The following is a 23,162-nucleotide window of genomic DNA, read 5'->3' as shown; positions in this document are numbered from 1 at the left end:
AACATTTGCTTCCATGTTCTGAGACTTTTACCTATCCATAAGGAGGTGGGGAAGTTTCATGTTGCATTCCTAGTCCTCTGAAATCAGGGCAAATTATGACTGTCAGCTTTTTTTAATAGCCTGTCTTTACAATATGGTTGTCATTATATAAATTGTTCTCCTGGTTTTATCTTCACTTTGCATCAGTTCATGTAAGTTTTCCCAGATTTCTCTGGAACCATTCCCTTTATTTTCTTCTTTTTTTATTTTTTGCTAGGCAATGGGGTTAAGTGGCTTGCCCAAGGCCACACAGCTAGGTAATTATTAAATGTCTGAGGCCGGATTTGAACTCGGGTACTCCTGACTCCAGGGCCGGTGCTCTATCTACTGTGCTACCTAGCCACCCCCATTCCCTTTATTTTCACAAAAGCATTCCAATTCATCAATATACCATAGCTTGTTCAGCCATTCCCCAAATGATGGATAACCTATCAGTTTTGAGTTCTTTGCCACTGAAAACAGCTATAAATGTTTTTTGTACATCCTTATTTTTTTTTTTTTTGCTTATTTTTTGTTCAGTCCTGTCCAACTCCTGATGTTCCCATCTGGGGTTTTCTTGGCAGAGATGCTGATGTGGTTTCCCATTTCATTCTCCAACTTAGTTTACAAAAGATGAAACTGAGGTAAACAGGGTTAAATGACTTGCCCAGGATCCCATTGCTAGAAAACAGATGAGGCTGGATTTAAACCCAAGAAGAGAAGTCTTCCTGACTTTGCTGCTAAGTGAAATATACTTTTATCCAGCTTGGTCTGTCTATTTGTCTCTCTCTCTGAGTTAGGTTCAAGTGTCAACCACTCTCCTCACTGCTACTTGCAAACCCCAATTATGTGAGCTATTTCTCTCTAATCTTCCTCTCCCTCATCCCTACCCCACTGTATTCCTCTCCCCTCTATAATATCCCAAGTAAGCAGGCACTGAAATCATCAGTGAAGTGAAAGCTACTGGCCCCCTCCCCAGCGGATGCATCCACCCTGGGACAGCTGTTATTGGTTAGGTCAATCTAAGTTCCTCTTCATCGAAACTCTTCTTTCTCCCACCCCAGTCCAGTCCTGTGGAGCAAAATTCAACAACTCTAATCCCTCCTTCCCCAGCTACCCTTCAGATACCTGATAATGGCTCTTAGGTTTCCCTCTGTGTCTTCTTATCTCTAGGCTAACCATCCTCAGATGATCCTGGATTCACCCACAGATGATCCTGGATTCACCCATCAGTGAATCACTGATCTGGGTTCTTGGGAGTAACCAAAAATGGGAGAGGAGAGGAGGGGAGTGGGAAGAACAGCCTATTTTAATCAGAACACCAAGAATTACCAGCCAAATGGACTCTGACCTAAACAGGAAGGGCGTCACAATAAAGGGAAGTGCACCCGGCAACCAGCTGGAAGTCCTCGTCCCCTTCAGATGGAACTGTGGGGCTCCATCCCAGAAACACCCAGGCACTACCCAATCTAACCTGGCCTTGAAACTGTCATCTGATGTAAACCCACCTGGGTAATCTTGGATAATTCATGTAAGCTCAGGAGGGAAGGGGTCTCCTATTCTCCAATTGTAAAATAAGGAGGTCTGGGTCAAAAAAAATTGCAAAATATATCTAGGGCAAGGCTCTAACAGTGAAATGTGTGTGTGTGTTGTGGGGGAAGTGGAAAGATGAGAAGCTTCATGATTAAGGTCGCAATTGAGTTGAACCAAAAAAAAATCATTATTTATTCTTCACTTGTATGTCTTCAATGATGGTAAACTCACTACAGATTAAGCAGCCCACTTTCCTTCTGGACAGGTCTGCTAAGGTTCTCTTTTCAGATAGCCTGGGACCAGTCTGAGGATGAAGGCCCAAGGAATTCTGGCTTCTCCTCTAGCCTAGCTGCAGCTGCTCCCCATAAAGGCTGGGGCCTCTGTAATCAGTGTTTCTCTAAAAGTCATAAGGCCACCGGGCCATATGGAAACATTTGTGTACATAGCACTATGAGGCCCAAGCAAGGCTATAAAAATGACTGGCAGCTTAAGAGCCACCAGTTATGACCACAGGCCACATAAAATATAGTTGTTTGTCTTGGCAGCCCAGCCACGGTCCTGATTAGGTGTGATTGTGCTGGAGGTCACCAAAGCACTCCGAATGGCTGGTCTCTAACAGGTTCTTCTGCCTCTACTCTCACCCTCTTCCAATCCATCTTCCACATGTACCCAAACTCTTCAGCAGCTCCCCATTGCTACTGAGAAAAGTTCAACTCCCTCTACAAGCATTCAAACCACTCCAAACTTTCTCTCCTGTTTCTTCCTTTCACACACTCTATGATCACACCAAACTGGTCAGCTCCCTGCCCCCAAACATGCCCTGCATTTTCTAGCTTTCCTGCCTTCACTCATGTTATTACAAACGACTGGAATGCTTTCTTTATTTGATGAATGGAAGTATAGCCCAGATGGGATCTCTTATATGTAGCAGTAGAAAGAACACTGGACCAGAGTTTGAGTTTGAGCAAGTAGATCTGAATACTGGTTCTGCACCTTATCAATGGGACCTTGGGTTTCAGCTTCCTCATCTGTGAAATGGGAGGATTGGACTAGATTCAACACATTTGAAGTCTCTTCCAACATGAAATTTATAATCGTTTTTCAGATCCCCCCCAATTCAATAAGGTGACTGTTCCATAGGACTTCATCTATGAATTTTTCTGGCCCTTTCCAATTGCACTTATCCAGAATGTATATTGTGATTACCTGCCTTTGTATCTAATCTTTCAAACCCTACTAGAAAGGAAACTCCTGAAAATTGGGGACCTGGTCTCATTTAAATATAACAGCAGCATCTTGTACTTAGTCTAGGCTTCTATCCACAACTAAGTGCTCAATTAGGGGCAGGCTAATCAGTGGATAGAGCACCAGCCCTGGAGTCAGGAGGAACTGAGTTCAATTCTAGCCTCAGATACTTGAGACTTACTAGTTGTGTGACCTTGGGCAAGTCACTTAACCTTGACTGCCTCCCATCCAGGACCATCTCCAATCATCCTGATTCATATCCAATCACAGGAGCCAATTATCTCCAGAAGAGAAAGTAAGGTCCTTTTTCAAGAATGAAGGACAAAAAAGCCATCATCATCATCAAGTGCTCACTTGTCTGCTAAATTCTATGACCAGGAGTGCCAGCAAATACTACCTAGTCAGAAGGGTAGAAATTGGTCTCCCCTTCCTTCCTACCTCAGGTCTCACCCCACTATAGTCCACTCTCCACTCAGCTATCAAGCTAATCTTCCTAAAGCACAGCTGTGAATTATGTCCAGCCCCATTATCTCCAGGATAAAATACAACATCCTCTGATGTTTGACACTCATCATAACCCAGACTCGCCCTCTCTTCCTAATCTTTTTATACCACCTTCTGCTATCCAGTGACACTGACCTCAAATAAGACCTAAGATGCTCCATTTCCCAGATCTGGATATTTTCTCTGGATGTTCCCATCCCTAGAATCCTTTCCTTCCTTAACTCAACCTCCTGGCTTCCTTTAAGTCCTAATTAAAATGCTACCTTTCCCAAGTGCTCTTAAAGCTCATCTCTTCCAATTTTATGTCCATTTTTCTAAGTACATCTTGTTAGTATATTGCTCTTTGTTTGCTATCTCCACCACTGGACTATGAGCTCCTTGAGAATAGGGACTATTTTTTTGGTCTTTCTTTGTATTTGTTAACACAGTGTCTACTACAGAGTTGTTTGCTGCTCGGCCTTCATTCTCAAAGAGGACCATGACATCAGGGATGTGATGTCATGACAAGTAAATGAATTGGATTTAAGTGAGGGAATACTGTGAAAAGTTGCCAGTATCACTTTCTCCTCCAGAGTCATCTAGATCCAGAGGTGAAATATGGATCAGGAAAACTGTTTGGCCCTGGATGTAGTGGGAGACCTTGGTCTTTTTAAGTTAAGGATTTTTCCCAGGTCTCAGTTTGACTGAGGCAACAATCATTCAGTAATTAAAGACAGGTGGCTGTTGTTATTTGTTCCTCATTCTGAAAGAAGTGGTGGCTAGGTGGTGCAGTAGATAGAACACTGGCCCTGGAGTCAGGAGGGCCTGAGTTCAAATCCTGCCTCAGACACTCAGGTAATTATTAAAAATTTCCTATGTGACCTTAGCAAGTCATTGCCTTTCAAAAAACAAAGAAAAAAAAAGGAGGACCATGACATCAGGAAAGTGATGTCATTTCATACTAGTGAACTGGATGCAGTGGGAGACCTTGGTCTCTTAAAGCTGGGGTCTTTCCCAGTTTGACTGAGGCCAGGTAAGAAATAGGAGGATTATGCTGGAAGGTCTTTATTCTCTTTTACAGCACTGACATTCCTTGTTCTAAGATCCCTCCCAAATGATAATAAATGTAATCACTCCCTCCCCTCTCCAACATTCTATGTAGAAGGGTCCTCCCAGCTCAGATGTTCTATACCAAGGTCTCTCCTAGTTTTGACAATCTGTATTTTTAAGATTCTTCCCTCCTCGGGGCAGCTAGGTGGCACAGTAGATAAAGCACCAGCCCTGGAGTCAGGAGTACCTGGGTTCAAATCCGACCTCAGACACTTAATAATTACCCAGCTGTGTGGCCTTGGGCAAGCCCCATTTGCCTTGCAAAAACATAAAATAAAATAAAATAAAATAAAAAGATTGTGTGACCCTATGACTAACAATAGGTCCAAGTCCCACTCAAAAACCCGAGGGTCTTCCTTCCCAGATCGATTTCTTTTGACTAGGTAAAGGAGGTCATTCTTTGCCTCATTTCTCTTAACATCAGGTGTTAAAGACTTGGAACCCAGGTCTTACTAACACCACACTGCCTCTCCTCTTCCTCCTACTTTTTCTGGGTAATGACCATGAGGAACCTCACTTAATTAAGGGAACGGTATTTATTTCTCTTCAAAATGAAACTCAGATCTAAAAGTCCCAAAAGAAGAATTGAGAGAATCCAAGAACCTAAAAATGTAGAACTGAGGAAAGATACTTCTTTGTCTAGAAATAAGCAAATTTCTCACAAGTCTGGCTCCTTTGCTTTAAGTTCTTCAATTCAATTCAATAGCCATTTATTAAGCATTAGGCCAAGTACTGGGCTAATGCTGAGTTCATCCATTCTTTTTGTTTGTTTGTTTGTTTTGTTCTTTTTAGATTTTTGCAGGGCAAACGGGGTTAAGTGGCTTGCCCAAGGCCACACAGCTGGGTAATTATTAAGTGTCTGAGACAGGATTTGAACCCAGGTATTCCTGACTCCAGGGTCGGTGCTTTATCCACTACTGACACCTAGCCCACCCCAAGGGTTCATCCATTCTTAATTTCATCAGTGCATTCTATAGCTTGGTGTGAGAGGCAGCCAAAAGATTCTGAACTGGAGGCAGAAATACCTGGGTTTAAATTCATATCTTTTGCTTTTTGTCTACAGGATCATGAGGTTCTCTGAGGCTCCGTTTCTGTAAAATGGAGGTGATAATATAGTCTTCACAGGTTGTTCTGAAGTCAAGTTCAAGTAAAGAACTTTTCAAAGTTTAGTTTAGTATTTAAATGTTGGTTATCATTATTTCTATTGGAACAGTCAGGGTTTCCATAGTGCCTAGAGCCTGGCCTGGAGTCAGGAAGACTCCTCTGAGTTCAAATTTAACATCATCACTAGTTATGTGACTCTGGACCAGTCACTTCACAGTTTGCTTCAATTTCCTCATCTGTAAAATGAATTGGAGAAGGAAATAGCAAACTACTCCAGAGGGACTGAGCAGTACCAGTATGGAGGTGCCTGACTAGCATCCTTCCAATCCCAATCATTTGCTCTCTGTTTACTCTCTGATTTTCTCTCTTCCCTTCCACAAGGAAAAAAGCACTGGACTTAAGTACCCGGCAAAATATCTTGTAAGACCAGTTCTCATCTCTGGGTTTCAGATTCAGTGTCTGTAAAACGGTCTACAATGATAGTCGACTAGAACCTCACAGGGAAGGTGCCACTTTATAAATCATCAAGTGACATGGAAAAGTAAACATTATTGTCTTTATTCTTCCCTCCAACCATGTCTGTTTCTTTTGACCTCCCTGCAAGCCTCCCTGGAGCTATCCGGTATCAGGAGCCCTGGTCCTTCTCTCTGCCCTCCAAAGTTTTGTAAAGCAGCCAGAGCATCCATACTGGGTTATATAGTACAACAGATCTAATTTCATCCTGTATTCTAATCCCTTCTCTGACACCAAGTGGCACAGCATGTTGTTTCTTCTCTGAACATCAATCTCTTTATCTATAAGATGCCAAAAATAAAACCTGCAACTATGTCCCTTCAAGGTTTGTTAAGAGGAAAGAACTTTGCACACTTTCAGCTGCTATAGAAACTCAATTAAAATTCAACAAAAAAATTTTAAAATAAAAAATACACATATTAAATATTTTCTCATTTTCCTCCAACCTTGAACGACCAAAGTCCATTACACGGTGCTACCACTAGAGGTGCTGCAACAGAGCTTCTCTGCCTAAACTGAGCTGAAATAAATTTAAACCTGAACAGATGGCATACCCAGTGAAATTAAATTAGGAAAAGTCAGAATTAAATTAAAAAATCTGAGTTCCAGGAAAAGAGTTGCTTAGGGGATTTGAAAATAGAATTTTTAACCTCTGCAACATCCCTTCATCTCCTGGCACATATTGCCTGGCTAAGAGAGAGCTGGTTTCTGGGCTGGTCCCCAACAGTTAGTGAGCATGGTGCTAATATGGAAGATGTAGGCTCTCTCCTTGGGGATGGAGAAAGAAGGCTGCTGTAGCTGATCAAGCTTGGTCATCCCAAGGGAAAAGCTGTGTCCCCTACCCCCACCCCCCTAAAGATCATTGCCTTAGGAAGAACCAACTTAAAATGCACAAGTCTTTTTGATGGGAAGAGGAGATACAACAGCAGAGAATGGGTATTATGGAAAAATCTCTCACTTGGGAGTCAGGAGACTCCAATAATTCAATGGGTGATCTGAAGCAGACTGCTTGACATCCATTACAATGCAATTTCCTTGGAGTAGAGTTGTTTCTTTCTACTGGTATCCCTCAGAGCCTAGTAGAGAGCAGATGTTGAAGAAACATTTGTTGATTGATTAGTCTATGACTCTCCACTCCTTGGTAAACCAAGGGGGTTGGAGTAAATGGTCTCTTAGCTCCACCATTTTGTTCCTTCTAAGGTCCCTTCCAGGTCTGACATTCTTTATTCGAAGACCTCTTCTAGCTTTGATAAAGTTGTGTTCTAAGGTGGTCCTTCCCTGCCCTAATAGTCTATGTTCTAAGGTCCCTCACAGGAATTAGAACCAGAAAAACACTGTACACCCTAACAGAACATGGGGGTAATGATCAACCTTGATGGACTTGCTCATTCCATCAGTGTAACAATCAGGGATAATTTGGGGCTATCTGCAATGGAGAATACCATCTGTATCCAGATAAAGAACAGTGGAGTTTGAACAAAGTTCAAGGACTGTTCCCTTTAATTTAGAAAAAAAAATTGATATCTTATTGTCTGATCTTGCTATCTCTTATACTTTGTTTCTTCCTTAAGGATATGATTTCTCTCTCATCACACTCAATTTGGATCAATGTAAAGACTGATGAATTGGTGGGAGAAGGAAAGTAAGATTAGGGAGAAAATTGTAAAATTGTAAAACTCAAAATAAATAAAATCTTTAAAATCTAAGGTCCCTCCCAGCCCTGTCAGTCTATAATTCTAAGGTCCCTCCTAGCTCTAACAGTCTATATTCTAAAGTCTTTCCAGGCTTTTACATTCTGTATTCTAAGGTCCAGCCAAGCTCTTACATTCTATGTTCTCTAATATTCTGTTCCAAGGTCTCTCCCAGTTCTGATATTCTGTGTTCTGAGATCCCTTCCAGCCTTAACAAGTCTGTCTCCTAAGGACCCTCCCAGTTCAGACATTTTATGTTCTAAAGTCTGGCCAAGCTCTTATTTTGTTATTCTGTTCCAAGGTATTCTTCCAGTTCTGATATCCCAGGTTCCAAGACCCCTTCAAGCTCTACTTAGCTCTCAATTACTTTGATTCCAGATATCTGAAGAGGTTTGAAAAATAAAGGAGCCTTGATCACAGAAAATGTGCTCTGTGGCTGTTCAGGAATCTACTAGGTAGACCAATGGCAGGCTGCCCAGATCCACTTTGGGGAAGAGTGAGCTAGCACACCATGCCAGGGAACAGAGACAGTGAATGAGAACTGCCCTGTCTCTCCCTTAGGCAAGTCTTATTTCCAGCCTGGCCCTGGGTGGGAACTTGTCCCCAAACCTCTGGTTTCCCAGGGTTTTCAGAGACCACTGGAACAATGCGTTAATGAGAGGATAAATATTTAGTTACAGAAGTGACTCCCTTGACTAAGCTGGGCTTGGAGCACAAACGTGTTTTACAGGCAGGGACATGTGGATGGAGCTGAGGAACTGGGAAAATAATCAGGGAAGTAACCACAGGAGGGGCTCCCTTGCCTTCCTAGAGCAGGTTGAGCTTCCCACCATGATTCAGGAGACAGAGAAATCAAGAATGATCAGCCTTAGAGATGAGGGAACCAAGCTTCAAGGAAGAGAAGGGACTTACCTGGGCACCGCACAGCTCAGAGGTGAATGCTGGAGTTGAATTCTGGCTCAGGTTAGCCTACCATATTAGGGTTGAGTTTTAAAAGACAATAGATGGACAAGAGAATTGGATTTAAAAATCAGATGACTTGGGCCTGACCTAACCTCTCTTGCTAAATCACTACACTTATCAATTCAATTCTCTCATCTGTAAAAAGGGGATTATAATTTTTATTTAGCTCCTCTTCTGGTGAATCAATTTTAATTTTAAAAGATATTTTATTTTGTTTTTCCAATTACATTTTATGAAAATTTTTCAACATTCATCCACAATGCATAGGCATATTTTTAAATCACATAAATTCCTTCCACCCTCCCTTTGCACCCCCCCCAAATCAATTAATTTTTTTAAAAAACAACAACCACCCACCACTCAATCCATCTTCCACTTAACTGCCAAGGTGGTTGCAAAGATCTAAAGCAAAGATCTGACCTTGTTACCTTTCAGATCTCCATGAGCTCCAATGACTTGGGGGTCAACTAGAAAGGCTTCAGTTTCCCACTTTACAACCTAGGGCCTTCCTAACTTTCCAGTCTTCTTTTAATTATGTCTCAGGTCTCTCCACATACTCTTATATTCAACCACACAGGCCTACTCGGAGAATCTCACATACCTATTCAATCTCTCATCTCTAAGCCTTTGCACTTGATTTTCCCCAAGTCTCGAATGATCTGCCTCATCATCCCAGCTCTTCATTTCCCTGAGACACCGAAGAAGGAATCTTTTTTGAGGATTCAGCTCAAGTTCCATCTGCCATAGGAAGCTACTGCCAGGCTCCCCAGTGGATGACTCCTCCTCAAGAATAAATACCTGCCATCAATTCTGCAGATACTTTATGTGGACTAGTTTGCTGCATGCTGATTTCCTCCCTAGAATGTGACCTCCTTGAAGACCTTTTCTTTGTTTTTGGCCTTTCTTTGTATCCTTGGAGCTTAGTACAGTGACTGACTTAAAGTAAATGATTAATGTTAATTTGTTAACATTACTGATGACTTGTTAACTTACTGATAGTCAGCTAGGTGGTGAAGTAGAGAGAGCACTGGCCTTGAAGTCAGGAGGATGGGAGTTTGAATCCAGTCTCAGACACTTAACACTTACAGCTGTGTGACCTTGGGCAAGTCACTTAACCCTGATTGCCTCCCATCCAGGCCATCTCCAGTCATCCTAATTCATACCTGGTCACTGGACCCAGATGGCTCCAGAGAAGAAAGTGAGGCTGGTGACTTAGCACAGCAGCCTCCTCACTCAAATCCAATTCATGTGCTTGTCATGGCATCACCTCCCTGATGTCATGGTCTTCTTCAAGAATGAAGGGCAAGCATCATCATCAACTTACTGACACTTATTTAGCATCCACAGAGTGCAGAGCATTAGGCTCATCACTGGGGAAGGTACCAAGCTCCTTCATGTAATTTCTAAATGTAAAGTTTAGATACATATGCATATGTATGTTGTATGTACATGTATGCATACACATGCATGTATAGTTGTGTAAAATATAATATTCTATAGGCATGTGTGTATTTGTATAAAATTATACATGTACTTATTATAAGAGTATATTGCAAAAGGTATGAAGTCAGATGAATATTGATTTTTCTGGGTCCTGAAAAAAATGATAATTGAGGGAAAGGAGATTGAAATGGATATTTAAAAATCAAATTGGGGAATCAACCAGCTAGATATAATAATCTTGTCAAGAAATGTGAACATGTTCCTCACAATGACATGCTCTGACCTTAAAAGTTAAGTAGGATCTGACTGGACAAATTCTTAAATGAAGAGGCTTTAGAGCAGAAAATGCTTGTGCTGGTAGGTATGTTGGGGTTACTTAGTGGGGAGGGGTCTCAGAACAGAAAATGTCAGAGTTGAAAGGGCCCTCAGAACACAGAATGTCAGAGCCAGGAGGGCCCTTAGAACACAGGATGTCAGAGCTGGAAGGATCCTTAGAACACAGGATGTCAGAGCTGGGAGGATCCTTAGAACATAGAATATCAGAGTTAGGTGACCCTTAAAACACAGGATGTCACAGCTGAGAGAACCCTTAGAACACAGAATGTCAGAGCTGGGAGGTTCCTTAGAACGCTGAATGTCAGAGCTAGGAGGGCCCTTAGAATACAGGATTGTCAGCGCTGGGAGGGCCCTTAGAGCACAAGATGTCAGAGCCGGGAGGGGGTCTTACAGTACACTTCTATATTCATCTCTGAATTGTAAAGTAAATGAATTAAGTGAATGAATGAGAAAAGATTATTTTTGGACACTGCAGCCAAAGATTGGTAGTATGAAAACTATGTTTTGGAGCTGGTGCCCTGAGTTTGAATCTAAGTTCTGCTATTAACTATTTACATTTTCCTGGGAAGGTTATGATTTCTCTGGGTCTTGGTTTTCTCAATGGAACAAAGGGTAATAAAGAATATACCCACACTATCAGGCAGCCCCAAATGGAGGTGTACTAAACAAGCCTGGCTCTCTGCCACAGATGATCTTTCAGAGGAAGCAGCCCCTGACCACTTGGGCTCAGCAAACCCCACTGAGTCTCCACCCTGAACATATAAAGAAGTATTTCCTCCCCAAGTTTCCATGATGCACACACCCACTTATACTCAGTAGTAGCAACTTCTAATTCTGAACACTTTCAATTTTACGATGGGCTCTCCCCACAACTGTGAGATAAATTGTGTAAGCAATAATCCCCCCTCCCAATTTATTAAAGAAAGTTGAGGGTAAGAGAATGTAACTAGGAAATGGCAGAATCTGTTAGAAAGTATTTCCTGTTGTCCTATGAAGACCCACCAATACAGGGAATTCACTACCTTCCCAAGAAGCGGACAGCATTCTGTATTTGGACAATTTTTACTGTTAGGAAGTATTTCCTTATATGGCTCCAAACTCTATCTCCTACCAACTTGCACCCAGTTCTGCCCTCTGGGGTAAAGCAAACCAAATCTAATCTCTCTTCTACGTTAGCAAAAGGCAAAACAATCATATAAACACAAACTACTAGGGGAAAGTAGCTCTCTGAGGGCACTCAAGACAAATGGCCTGTTTTGATTAAGTAAGTTCTCTGAGTGGTATTTTTTCTTCTCTATTTTTTAATAGACCTCAGATAAAATGAAAGATGTTCCAAAAAGTCTTTGAAATAACAACTGATGCTGGAGCAATGGACTGAGTTCCCAAAAGATCCAGGCTGGGGTCAGCTCTGACACCAAATATGATGTAGCCTCTACTTCTCTAGATATCTGTTTTCCCATCATAAAATGGATCATGAGGCAGCCTGGAGTAATAATAATAATAATAATAATAATAATAATAATAATAATAATAATAAGCTAGCATTTATATAGTGCTTTCAGGTTTGATCCTCACAATACCTCAAAGAGGGAAGTGCCTTTAGTATCTCCATTTCACAGATGAGGAAACTGAGGCAAAGAGAGGTTAAAAGTGACTTATCTAGGGTCACATAACTAATAAGTAGCTGAGTCAAATTCAGTTCCAGACTCCAATACTTTATTCATAGTAATATCTGACTGTCTCAGTGGCAGAGAGTAATAGGCTTGAAGTCCAGAAGATCTGACTTCAAGTCCAGCCACAGACCCACACTAGCTGGGTGACCCTGGGCAAATTGCTTAATCTCTCAGTGCTCTGATCAATTATCTGGGACAATAAGCTGCAAGAAGAGAAAAAGAAAGTGCAGACCTGTTTTGGTAGAGGAAGTTCCTCACCACACCAGAAGTTCCCTATACTGATGAAAACATGGGACTAGTCAAAAAGAAAAATGTACCATAGATAAAAGGAAGTCGCAACCACAACCACTTTAAATGATGTCTGATCTCCCATTCCTCCATCTTTGCCCTATTTCCTTCTAGTCAAAGGCAGAGGTCTGTTTGACTGGGATGTTGCAGAGGTAATAGTTTAGGTATGGCTTTGGTCAGATGACTTTTCATATTCCTTCGAAGAGGTGGAATGATAATTAAGAATAACTAACATTTATCTAGCCCTTAAGTCTATCTCATTTGATCCTCATCAACAACCATGTGAAACAGGTTGTTATTATCCCCATTTTGCAGAAGAAAAACTGAGGCTGTCAGAAGTTATGGTGAAAAAGTTAGTAAAGGTATGAGGCTAGATTTGACAGGTTTTCTTTACTGTGCCATACAATCCAACTTGTTCCCACTTTCTGCCCATTTTACAGATGAAAAGCCTATATAAAGTCACAATAATGAGCTACACATCTTACAAAATTGGCTTGAGGAAAGTGTTCGGGGTAAACCTTGCAGTACCATAGAAAACAGAGTTAATGTTTAAATGGAAATTACTGCTGTTCTCTCCGGTTTACGTGACAACAAAAAAACCTTAGATGTGCATCAGCCTTGGCTAATGTAAGCACATTATCCTCTCATTTGATTTTCATAACAATCCCATGAGACAGGTGATTAAAGGATTTTTGTTTGAGTCTGGACCTGTAATTATTACACTGGTAGTGAAAAATCCAAGTATGAAAATTCCCTCCACCAATACAGATAAGCAATGTCTTGGGAACTTAATCAATTTAGAGAGCTTTTTTGCTACACTGAAATGTTAAATAAGTGCCTTGGCCAGGGACAGAATATCAGAGACAGGACTTGAATCTAGGACTTCCTGACTTCTGGATTGGGTTTCTATCCACCATGCCCCACTGTTCCTTCTATTTTACAAATGAGGAAACGCAGCTTCTGTGACTTGATTTTGGTCACCTGCTTAGTCAATTGTAGAGGTGAAGCCTGAACCCAGGGCTTCTGGCTCCAGATCCACTGTTCTTTACATTATACCAATATGTCTCTGCTCCTCTGGGCTATTTTATAAACATGCCAGGCAAGTGACCTACCTAGTGGATCTCAAGTAGCATGGGTTTAATAAACCTTGGATGGGGTGTATTAGGGACACCAAGGAGCATAGAATTGGGATGTCTAAGATCAAATCTGGTCTCAGACACTAACTAGCTGTGTGACCTTGGACAAATCACTTGACCCTGTTTGCCTCAGTTTCCTCATCTGTAAAATCAGCTGGAGAAGGAAATGGCAAACCACTCAATAACAATACATTAGACTAGGCTATTGGTGTCTGCCCACTTTCCTTTGTGGAATATCAGTGGGAAGCTTTTCTACCCAAACTTTCAAAGTCATATTTTAAAGCTAAATAAGTAAGCTTCCACTTGGAGGATGCCAGTTTGAAGTCCTGATTAGAGGTCTGCCAGAAGGCTAGACTTTCATACTAGACTTTCTTAGTCAATTAATTGCCCTGATGAAGAAATTTTTTGGCTAATTTTTGTTTTTTTTCTGGTATTAAGGGTATCTCTGGAAGGATTTGGGGAGAAGCTTCAAAGCAAGAGGGAAGCAGGTGAAAGCAATCTTCCCATCACATTTTCCACCTGCAGTCCTTTCATAGGATCATATCATTTCCCCCTGAAGAATATAAGTTCCACAAGAGCAGGTGCTACCCTCATTCTGAACTTTCCATCCCCAAGTTTAGCATAGGGCTAACACCTTGTAGACTCTTACTCTAAGTTCACTGGTTGATTGTTTGTGGGTTGGTCAGGAAGGGGCTCTTACAATTTAGAGGACAGAACTGTTGTTCAGACAAATTAGATGACTTGTCCAAGATCATACAGGCAAAAAATCCAAAGCTAGGATTATAACCTAGATCCTCCAACTCCAAATTCATGCAACACATGAATTCCCTTTAAATTCCTTAAGTCTTAGGGCGGCTAGGTGGAGGAGTGGATAAAGCACCAGCCTTGGAGTCAGGAGTACCTGGGTTAAAATCCAGTCTCAGACACTTAATAATTACCTAGCTGTGTGGCCTTGGGCAAGCCACTTAACCCCATTTGCCTTACAAAAGCCTTTAAAAAAAATCCTTTAGTCTAGAAGGCAAATTTGCTTTCCACTTTACCCAATCCAGAAAGTGTGTTGTTCAGAATAACCAACATTTGCTACTTTAAGTCTTTAGGGAGTTGAGTAGTTTGGTGGAAAGGACTCTGGACATGGAGTCAGGAGATCTTAACGCCTAAGTTCTAACATTCTGAGCCAGAGTGAGCAAGTTTCTACTCTTTGGGCCTCATCTTCAAAATTAGGGGGCTGGGAAAACAATACACACAATGACTATAATGTAAATAAAATGTACTACAACCAAAAACTCTGCATACTGTGTAATTATAATGACCAAGCTTGGGTCTGAAAAAAGACTTGGGGAAAACCTCTCTTCTCTCATTGCAGAGGAAGCAGCCTATGGGTGTGATATCTTGAATACATTAGCAGATTTGGCTGGACTGTTTTTTCCCCCCTTTCCTTTTCATTCTTTGTTTCAAAAGGATGGACTGACTAGGAAAGAGAGTAAGGGCATTTTTTTTGGAAATAAAGGTACTATAAATAAATAAAAGATTACTAAAACCATTTCAAAATTAAAAGATGTCAGACATGCCATTTGAGGCTCAGTCCAGATTCTAGGATTCTATTTACAAAATAATTTTCTCCCAACTGTTCTGGAGGAAAGCTATTCAAGGATCTTTATCCTTCTTTTACAGATATAGAAACTGAGGCTCAAAGAGGGGACCTAAGGATATATAATGTTCCCAAGGGTCAGGATGCATCTAATACTGATTCTCTCCTTCAACTTACACTGGGCCTGGATCCAGGCAAGTCACTTTAGCTTTTGAACTTTGGTTTCCTACTCTGTAAAAGAAGGGAATTAGCCTGGAAGATCCCTGTACTTCTTTCAGCTCTAAATCTGCGATGGTGGTGATAGGGAGAATCAGGACTAAGGAAAGCTGGGAAAACCCAGGTCAAGGACAAGCCATCAATCCAACTGAACCAAAATAGGAATGAAACTCATCTGTCAGCTACAAGGTCTGGCACTGGGCCAGTCACCCCGAAGACTGAAAGGGCTATTTATTCATTTCCAAGTCGATTTTTCTGAGCCTCAGTCTTCCCATCAGTAAAACTGGAATAACATTACTTATAGAACTTATATCATGGGGTTGTTGGGAGGTTCATATATGTTTTTGCAAGCTAAAGCACTATATTAATACAAACTGCTGACCAAGTTACCCACTCCCCTCAAAAAGCACCAGGAGCTTCTTATTACCTCCCCTGTTGGTTGTCCAAAGTCCTTCATAACTTGCTCTTCCTCCTCTCACCTTTATTACCTGTTTCATCTTGGAAAATCATCCCTCCCTCCCCATATGAGTCTCAGTTTCAGTTGCAAAAAGAAGGTGCTGGATCAGTTGAACTTAAGGGTCTCTTTCAGCTCTAGAATTTAACATCCCAAGGCCTTATTATCCCCATTCTGCTGATGAGAAAAATGAGGGTAAGAGAAGTTCAGTGACCTGCAAGCAGGTTTCTAAAAGTCAGGAGATGTTTTTGGTTTCTTGTTTCCATCAGAGGTATCCCCAATACTGCCTGGCTTGCAGCAAGAACTTAATGAATGTCCATTCAGTGGAAGGATCAGATCACCTGGATTCAAGTCCATTACTCTGTTTTCCAACCCTTCAGTCTTTAAATGTGAAGGGCTTTCCCCATTCAACACAGGAAATACAGGCCTCTGGGGACCAGCTTTTCAGGATGGAATGAATGGAGGGAAAGGGCTGGGCCTTCTCCACAGTGATGATGAAGTTGAAAGAGCCCTAGATAGGAAGTCAGAAGGAGTCCTAGGCTCTTGAATTCTGTTATTGGGTTGCTAGGTCACTTTTTTAATCTCCCTTTTACTGGGCCTCAGTTTCCTTATGGGTAAAATGAGGAGGTCAGTTCCTAGGACTCACTTTAGCTCTAATAGTCTATAATTCTATATCCTGAGACAAAACTGTCCCCAAGTGGAACTTCAGAGATATTTTTGTCCAAAGCCAGCTCTAGATGTTGCTGTCAGAAGCAGCAAGGAGAATAACTACTCCATTTCTAAGGGACATTTCTGCCCTGAGGAAGAATTCTGTCCCTAAGAGCCAAGGGACAGAAACTTCCTGTGGGCTGTCCTAGTTGGCATTCATTCTCAGAGGGACCCAGGTTGGCAGTGGTCTGCCTGCTTGGGGGAAGGGTGGCTCCAGGCTGGGGAGGGGGGTCTGACTGTTCCTCTAGATCCCAAGACTGGTCCCTGAATCCTTGGGGGAAGAAGGCATAGTGAGCAGGAAGAGACAAGCTGTGGCACAAATCCTCAGAAAAATAAATGAGGAAGTCAGTTGGCATACCTTACCCTAGACACCAAGGCTGGTCCCTGAATCCTCTCTGGAAAGGGAAGAGTAGAAGGGAGTGGTGGAGGATGGGAAGACAGAAAAGGAGAAGGGAGAGAGCCCCCAACCCAGAACTCTGCTAAATAACAACTACGTCTTATGGGCCAGGTATTTGGGAGAGTGGGGTGGTCCCTGGTTCCATTCTACTGCAAACCTCAAGGCTGGGCCTGAGCCTGCTAGTGGAGCAGAAAGAATAAGGATACATGGGGAGGATGAAAATTAAGGGGGAATGGAGATTAGAGAGACCTGGAAAGGCACAGGACCCAGAGAGAGAGGGTCAGGGGGTTCCTGTCTCAGCCTCATCCCACATCCTTAGATCCTCTTAATGAGATATGAGAGACAGAGAGAGAGAGAGAGAGAGAGAGAGAGAGAGAGAGAGAGACAGACAGACAGACAGACAGACAGACAGACAGACATTTCTAAAGCAGATAGGGGAGAGGTGGGGGAGTTCAAAGGCAAAGTTTGGAAATAGCAGATAGCTGAGGCCCAACCTAGGAGAGAGGTAGGAGGTCACCACTACACAAATCTGGTGTCCAGAATCTTCTCTAGGCCTTGGGAAGGAGGAGGAACAGAGGGAGGCAGGGGAAGCAGATACCCTTTGGAGTCTGTGTGCTGTGGGGGCTTTCCCTTCAGAGGGTCCTCCTGGAAATGAGGGGGTATGCTTAAGGAGAACTGGGGAGATTGACGTGGCCGGGGATGGGGTACAGAGCTCAATCCTCCTACTCTGAGCTTTTCTATGCAGGTGACTTCAGGCTGCCAGGCAGCAATTTCTGGGCCTCAGTTTCCTCAACTGTATAAAATGAGAGGCGCCCCGAGGTTCCTCCAGCTCCCCACCCAGGCTCCTCTGATGCACCGCACAGTCGTGGGGTCGGGGGCGTGTGGTGGCCCCTGTGCCGCTGGGAGGGGGGAAGGGGCTGGCCTACCTGAACGCCATTGGGGTACACCTCGCCCTCCCCGAGGGAGTCCACCAGGTCCTCCTCGTCCAGCGTGGCCCGCTTGTAGGACGACATCTGAAACAACAAATGCAGGATCGAGTCCCTCAGAACCTCCATGGCTCCTGGGCGGCGGGGCCCGCACCCCCGGCTCTGGCCCGGCCCGGGGCTCACTCACCCCCAGCACGGACAGCACGGCGGCCAGCGCGGCGGCCGCGGGGCTGGCACCGGGGCAGGGGCTCCGCATGGCGCTCCTGGGCTCAGGCCGCCCCGCTGGGGCCGGGGAGGGCCGGGGGTGGGGCAGGGGCAGGAAGGGGGCGAGGCCGCCCCCCAGAGCCCGCCCTGGCCGGGAGACAGCCCAGAGAGGCGGGCCTGGCTCTGCCCGCTCCGCTCCCGCCTGTGCCCTGGTCCCTGCCCAGCCAGAGGCCTGGACCGGGCGGCCCAGCCCAGCTGGCCCCCCGGGGCCGGACTGGATCAGGAAGGCCAGCCGGGGCCAGCCTCGGGGGCTCCCTGCCACCCAGGTGCCCCCAATCTGCAGCTTTCTCGGCGGGGCAGAGGCGGCCGGGGCGGACTCCTGGAGCAGCCAACTGTCCCGGAAAAGTCCAAGAGCCTTCCTCCCTTCCTCCTTCCTCCCCACTCGCTCTTTTCAATTTCTCCTCCCTTTCCCTCTTCTTCCTTCTGCTTCTCCCTCTCTCCCATCTTCCTCCCTTCTCCCCTCTTTCATTTCCCTCATTCCATCACTTTCACCCTCGCTTTCTCCCCTCTTCCTCCCCCTCCTTTCCTTTCTTCTGTTTTTCCTTCCCTTTCCCCTTGTTCTCCTTTCTTCTTCCTCCCTCTTTCTCGCCCTCCTTTCCCTCTCTTTTTCTCTTTTTCTCTCCATCACTTTCTCCCTCCCTTTCTCCTTGTTCTCCCTTCCTCTTTCCCACTTCTGTCCCTCCCTTTCCCTCTTTTTCTCCTATTTTCTGTTTCTTCCTTCTCTCTCTCCCTTCATCTCCTTCTTTCCATTACTCCCTCCCTTTTCCCCCTCTCTTCTTTCCATCATTTTCTTCCTCCCTTTCTTCTTTTTCTCCCTTCTTTCCCCCTCCCTCTTCATCTCCCTCTTTCCATCACTTTCTCCCTTTCTTTCCCTCCTTTCCCTTGTCCTCCTTTCTTGTTTCTACCTCCCTTTACCCTTTTTCTTCTTCTGTTTCTTTTCCCCTTCTTCCCTCTTTCCCTCCCTTCATCTCCCTCTCTCCCCTCTATTCTTTTCATCATATTCCTCCCTTTCTTCCCTCTTCCTTTCTTCTGTTTTTCTTCCTTCTTCCCTTCTCTCCATCACTTTCTCTTCCCTCTCTTCCCCTCATTCTTGCTTCTTCTGCTTCTCCCTCCCTCTTTCCCCCTCTCTCCTCTCTTCCCTCTCTCCTTTCTATCACTTTCTCCCTCTCTCCTTTCCCCTCTTTTCCCTTGTCCTCTTTTCTTCTGTTTTTCTCTCTCTCCCTTCATCTCTTTCCTACTTTCTCCCTCCCTTCCCCTCTCATCCTTCCCCCTTCTTCCCATCATTTTCTTCCTTTCTCTCCTCTCTTCCTCCTTTCTTCCTTCCTTCTTCCCCCTTCATTTCTCTTTCCATCACTTTCTTCTTCCCTTTCCCCCTCACTTCCTCCCACTTTCCCTCTCTTCTTCCTTTCTTCTCCCTCTCTCCCTCCCTTCCACCTTCCTTCCCCTCTTTCCATCATTCTTTCTCCCTCCCTTTCTCTCATTCCCTGATGGAGGGGGGAGGCTCACCAAGGTGCCATCCCAATGGCACTCAAACTCTGCTCTCCTCTTTCCAGTTACATCTTCCTCATAGCACTCCAAAGCAGTTTTCTAAAGCACAGGTCTGAGCATCACATCAATCAAAAATTATTTAAGTGCCTACTATGTGCTAGGGAAGCATTTTGGGATTCAAAGACAAAAACCAAACAATCATTGCCTTCAAGGAGCTCACTCATCACGTGCTCACCCCCCCCCAATCATTTTCAACAGTCCCTTAACACTTCTAAGGAAAAAAAACACAAGCAACCGGAAATTCTAGGCTCTTCGTTTTCTTGAAGTTTTCCTAGTTTTCCAAAGAGTATCTCAAAGGTGCCTTCCAGCTCTAAATGTCTACTCTGATGAGCATCTATAATCTATCTCTTTTGTAACATGATTTCTCTGTATTCCCCTTAAAAAACTCTATGTTTTGGGTCAAAATGAACTCCACACTCAGTAGGCATCTCCTGCCTCTCCTCACCCCATGCCCTTCATTGCTGAGCTCTGGTGCCTCTATGGTGAATCCTCCTGTGATGCTCTAGTGATACTCTCTTCTGCCCTATCCCTCCCTCCCTCCCTGCCTGCCTTGTGTCACACTCACCTATGGAGATGTCAGACCTTCCCAGGAGGAGAAAGCTCTCCAGAGGTAGAGACTATAACCTGCTTAGCTTTGTAGCCCTATCTGGTCTAACATGAGAGGCCTGTCCAGCTTCTGAGAAGTTCAATCAAACTGAAACTAGGGTTATAAGCTGTAGTAATCAGGGAACAGAAACTATCAGAGAGGGGAGGTTAAGAAATAAAAGTGAGGAAACAAAATGGGAGGGGAGGAGGGAGGGAGATGAGAGAGAGAGAGGGAGAGAGAGAGAGAGACAGACAGACAGACAGACATGGAGAGAGAATGAGAGAGATAGAGACAGAGACAGAGGCAAAACAGTCTCTAATGGCACTCACAGTCCAAGGGAGACAACTTGGAAATAATGAAGTACATAAAAGATATCTAGAAAGTAGATGGAATATAATGTAAGTTGGAAGGGGAAGACAACTAGGGAAGGAGGGGGAAAAAGATCTTCTATAAAATGGAACTGAGACTTGAGGAAAGCCAGGGAAACTTAAGAGATCAAGGTAAAGAAGGTGTTCCCAGTATGTGGGGAAACTTAATTCAAGGGTGCAGAGACTGAAGACAAAAGCAAAAACAGCTCCTGCCTTAAGAAGTTTATAAGGTAATTGGGGGTGTCATGTACTCTATATATTCCCATTCTCTTTCCCCTCCTCAAATCATCTTGTATCATGTTTATTTGTGTGTGTGTGTGTGTGTGTGTGTGTGTTTTGGTTGTGTTGACATGGAGGGAGTGCATCTCTGGTATCAGAATAGCTAAAACAAAGGCATGGAGGTAGAAGATGGAGTCCAGTGTATGAGAAACTGCAAGAAGCCAGTTTGGCCAAACTACAGTATACACAGAGGGAGTTATGCAATGTTTTAAGAGAACAAGTGGGAGTACGGAAGAGCTTGTAGGTCATCTATCAAGAATTGATGGAAAGAACAAGAAGGCTCCAAGACACATGGGAATTTCCCTTCCAACCTTCTTTGCAGAAGTAGGGGATTATGGTTGTGTAACAATCTGGGCTGATAGGTCCATTCATTTTTCTGAACTGCTTTTCTCTTTCTTTTTTATTCTTTGGTATAAGATGGGGGGCAGCTAGGTAGTACAGTTGATAGAGCACCAGCCCTGAAGTCAGGAGTACCTGAGTTCAAATATAGCCTCAGACACTTAATAACTAACTACCTAGCTGTGTGACCTTGGGCAAGTCACTTAACCCCATTGCTTTGCAAAAACAAGAGAGAGAGACAGACAGACAGACAGACAGACAGACAGAAAGGGTATAAGATGTTTCTCTGGGTAGGGAAAGGATATAAAGTGATATAGAAACAAAGGTAGCAAAAAATGTTTTCTAGAAGAAATTCTTTGATTCTCAAGAAACTGGACCCAGAGAAGCACTGAGAAAATAAATGCTCCCTCTCCCCTTCTTTGATGAGGTTATGTGTGGAATAATGCATATGCCATCTGACTTGTGTGCTTTTCTAACTTCTTTAAAAAAAAATCTTAGTTATGTGGCAACTAGATGACTCAGTGGATAAAGCACTGGGCCTGGGTCAGGAAGACCTGAATTCAAATTCTTTTTCAAACACTAGATTGTAACCCTGGACAAGTCACTTAACCTCTGTTTGCCTCAATTTCTTCATCTGTAAAATGGGATTATTAACAGTACTTACCTCCCACTATTGTTGTGGGATATTTGTAAAGTGCTTTGCAAACTTTAAAATGATACATAAATGCTAACTGCTGCTACTATAGTGCAATAGATAGGGGAAAGGAGAAAGCTATATTTGGAAATAAAGATGACTTGAAAATAAAAGATATTTGTCAATAAAAAAAATTTGAAAAAAAAAAAAAGAAATTCTATGCTTCTGAGTCAGCTTTGCTTCCTGGGCATTGTTTTCTCTCACTCTTACAATAAAGGCCTTCACATCAACACAGAAGCTTGTGGTCTAGGCCCAACCTCAAACCCCTATCCCTATTGTTTAAATCCTTGCTCTGTGACTCACTGCTTGTATTATGTTAGGAAAGCCGATTCTTTTTTCTGGGTCTCAGTTTCCCAACCAGTAAAATGAGTGGTTGGGTCTCAGTTCTCTTCTGAGATCTTAGTCAGTTCTAAATCCTATGAACTCTGTGTTGGTCTTCCAAAACATGAGAGGCTTAAGAGGCAGGCTCAGACAGGGACAGAGAACAGGCACATCCCTGCCATGTCTGAGTTTGCTAATTTGTTTGTTTCTACCTCATTAAAAATGTTCAGGGCAGCATGTGGGTTTATTATTATTTTATTTCATATTTTGCATATTTATTTGATTATTTGTTCTTGCAGATGGTTGTTTATAATTTAAAAAAAAACAAACCCAGCCCACAATGTTAGTGCTAGGAGAGACATTAGAAACATTATCTTATCCCTTCTCTTAAGGTTATAGTAATTGAAATCGAAGGAAGTAGTTTGCCCAAGGCTAGAGAAATAATTAGCAGGGAAGGCACATGGGTCACCCTAGCCAGCCATCTTCCCCTTTAGACCCTTTACTCTCCAGGGCTTCTCAGTTTAGTAGCTGAGGTGCTTAGGGATGCCTAGGTAGTACAATGGAAAAAATAGCAGGACTGGATACAGACTACTGTCAATAAGCTTCCTTATGTCTAAGAGCTGGTCACATTTCTTCTCTGCTCAAAAATCTTCCTCTTACCTCCTAAGCTAATTTCAGTCAGTCAAAGACAAGCAAAAGATGGTCCCTGCCCTCAAGGAGCTCACACTTTGATGGGGAGAGGTCATAGAAAAACTAAATCCAGAGAAAATATCTACAGCTAGACATATCTAGAGATCTATCCAGTATAAATGAAAGATATTCTCAGAAGGAAAACTGTTTAGTGCCAAACAGAATTGTTTAAATTTGACTTCTGCCTCCTGGTTTCCTTCAAGTCTTGGCCCAAATCCCACCTCCTACAAGAAGCCTTTCCCAGTCAG

General features: G+C 43.3%; 1 protein-coding gene across 4 annotated transcripts in view; it reads right to left on the bottom strand.

Annotated features, from left to right (window-relative positions):
• ECE1 (endothelin converting enzyme 1) overlaps positions 1–23,162 on the bottom strand; it is a 178,397-nt gene that overhangs the window by 74,048 nt on the left and 81,187 nt on the right. The window contains exons 1-2 of one of the 4 annotated variants that reach the window (XM_074218209.1): positions 20,203–20,221; positions 17,826–17,912 (exon numbers count right to left, since the gene is read on the bottom strand). In XM_074218209.1, the coding sequence (XP_074074310.1) occupies positions 17,826–17,912 (87 nt within the window). In that variant the 5' untranslated portion in view covers positions 20,203–20,221. Of the gene's footprint in view, positions 1–1,146; positions 4,527–17,825; positions 17,913–18,012; positions 18,097–20,202; positions 20,222–23,162 lie in introns of those variants that run through there. The other 3 variants (XM_074218207.1, XM_074218208.1, XM_074218210.1) reach the window with 3 other exon arrangements.

Source organism: Macrotis lagotis, chromosome 1, assembly GCF_037893015.1.
Source record: "Macrotis lagotis isolate mMagLag1 chromosome 1, bilby.v1.9.chrom.fasta, whole genome shotgun sequence".
Lineage (NCBI taxonomy): Eukaryota > Metazoa > Chordata > Mammalia > Peramelemorphia > Peramelidae > Macrotis > Macrotis lagotis.
The sequence above is the reverse complement of the archived record's forward strand: the minus strand, read 5'-3'. Positions and strand labels throughout refer to the sequence as shown.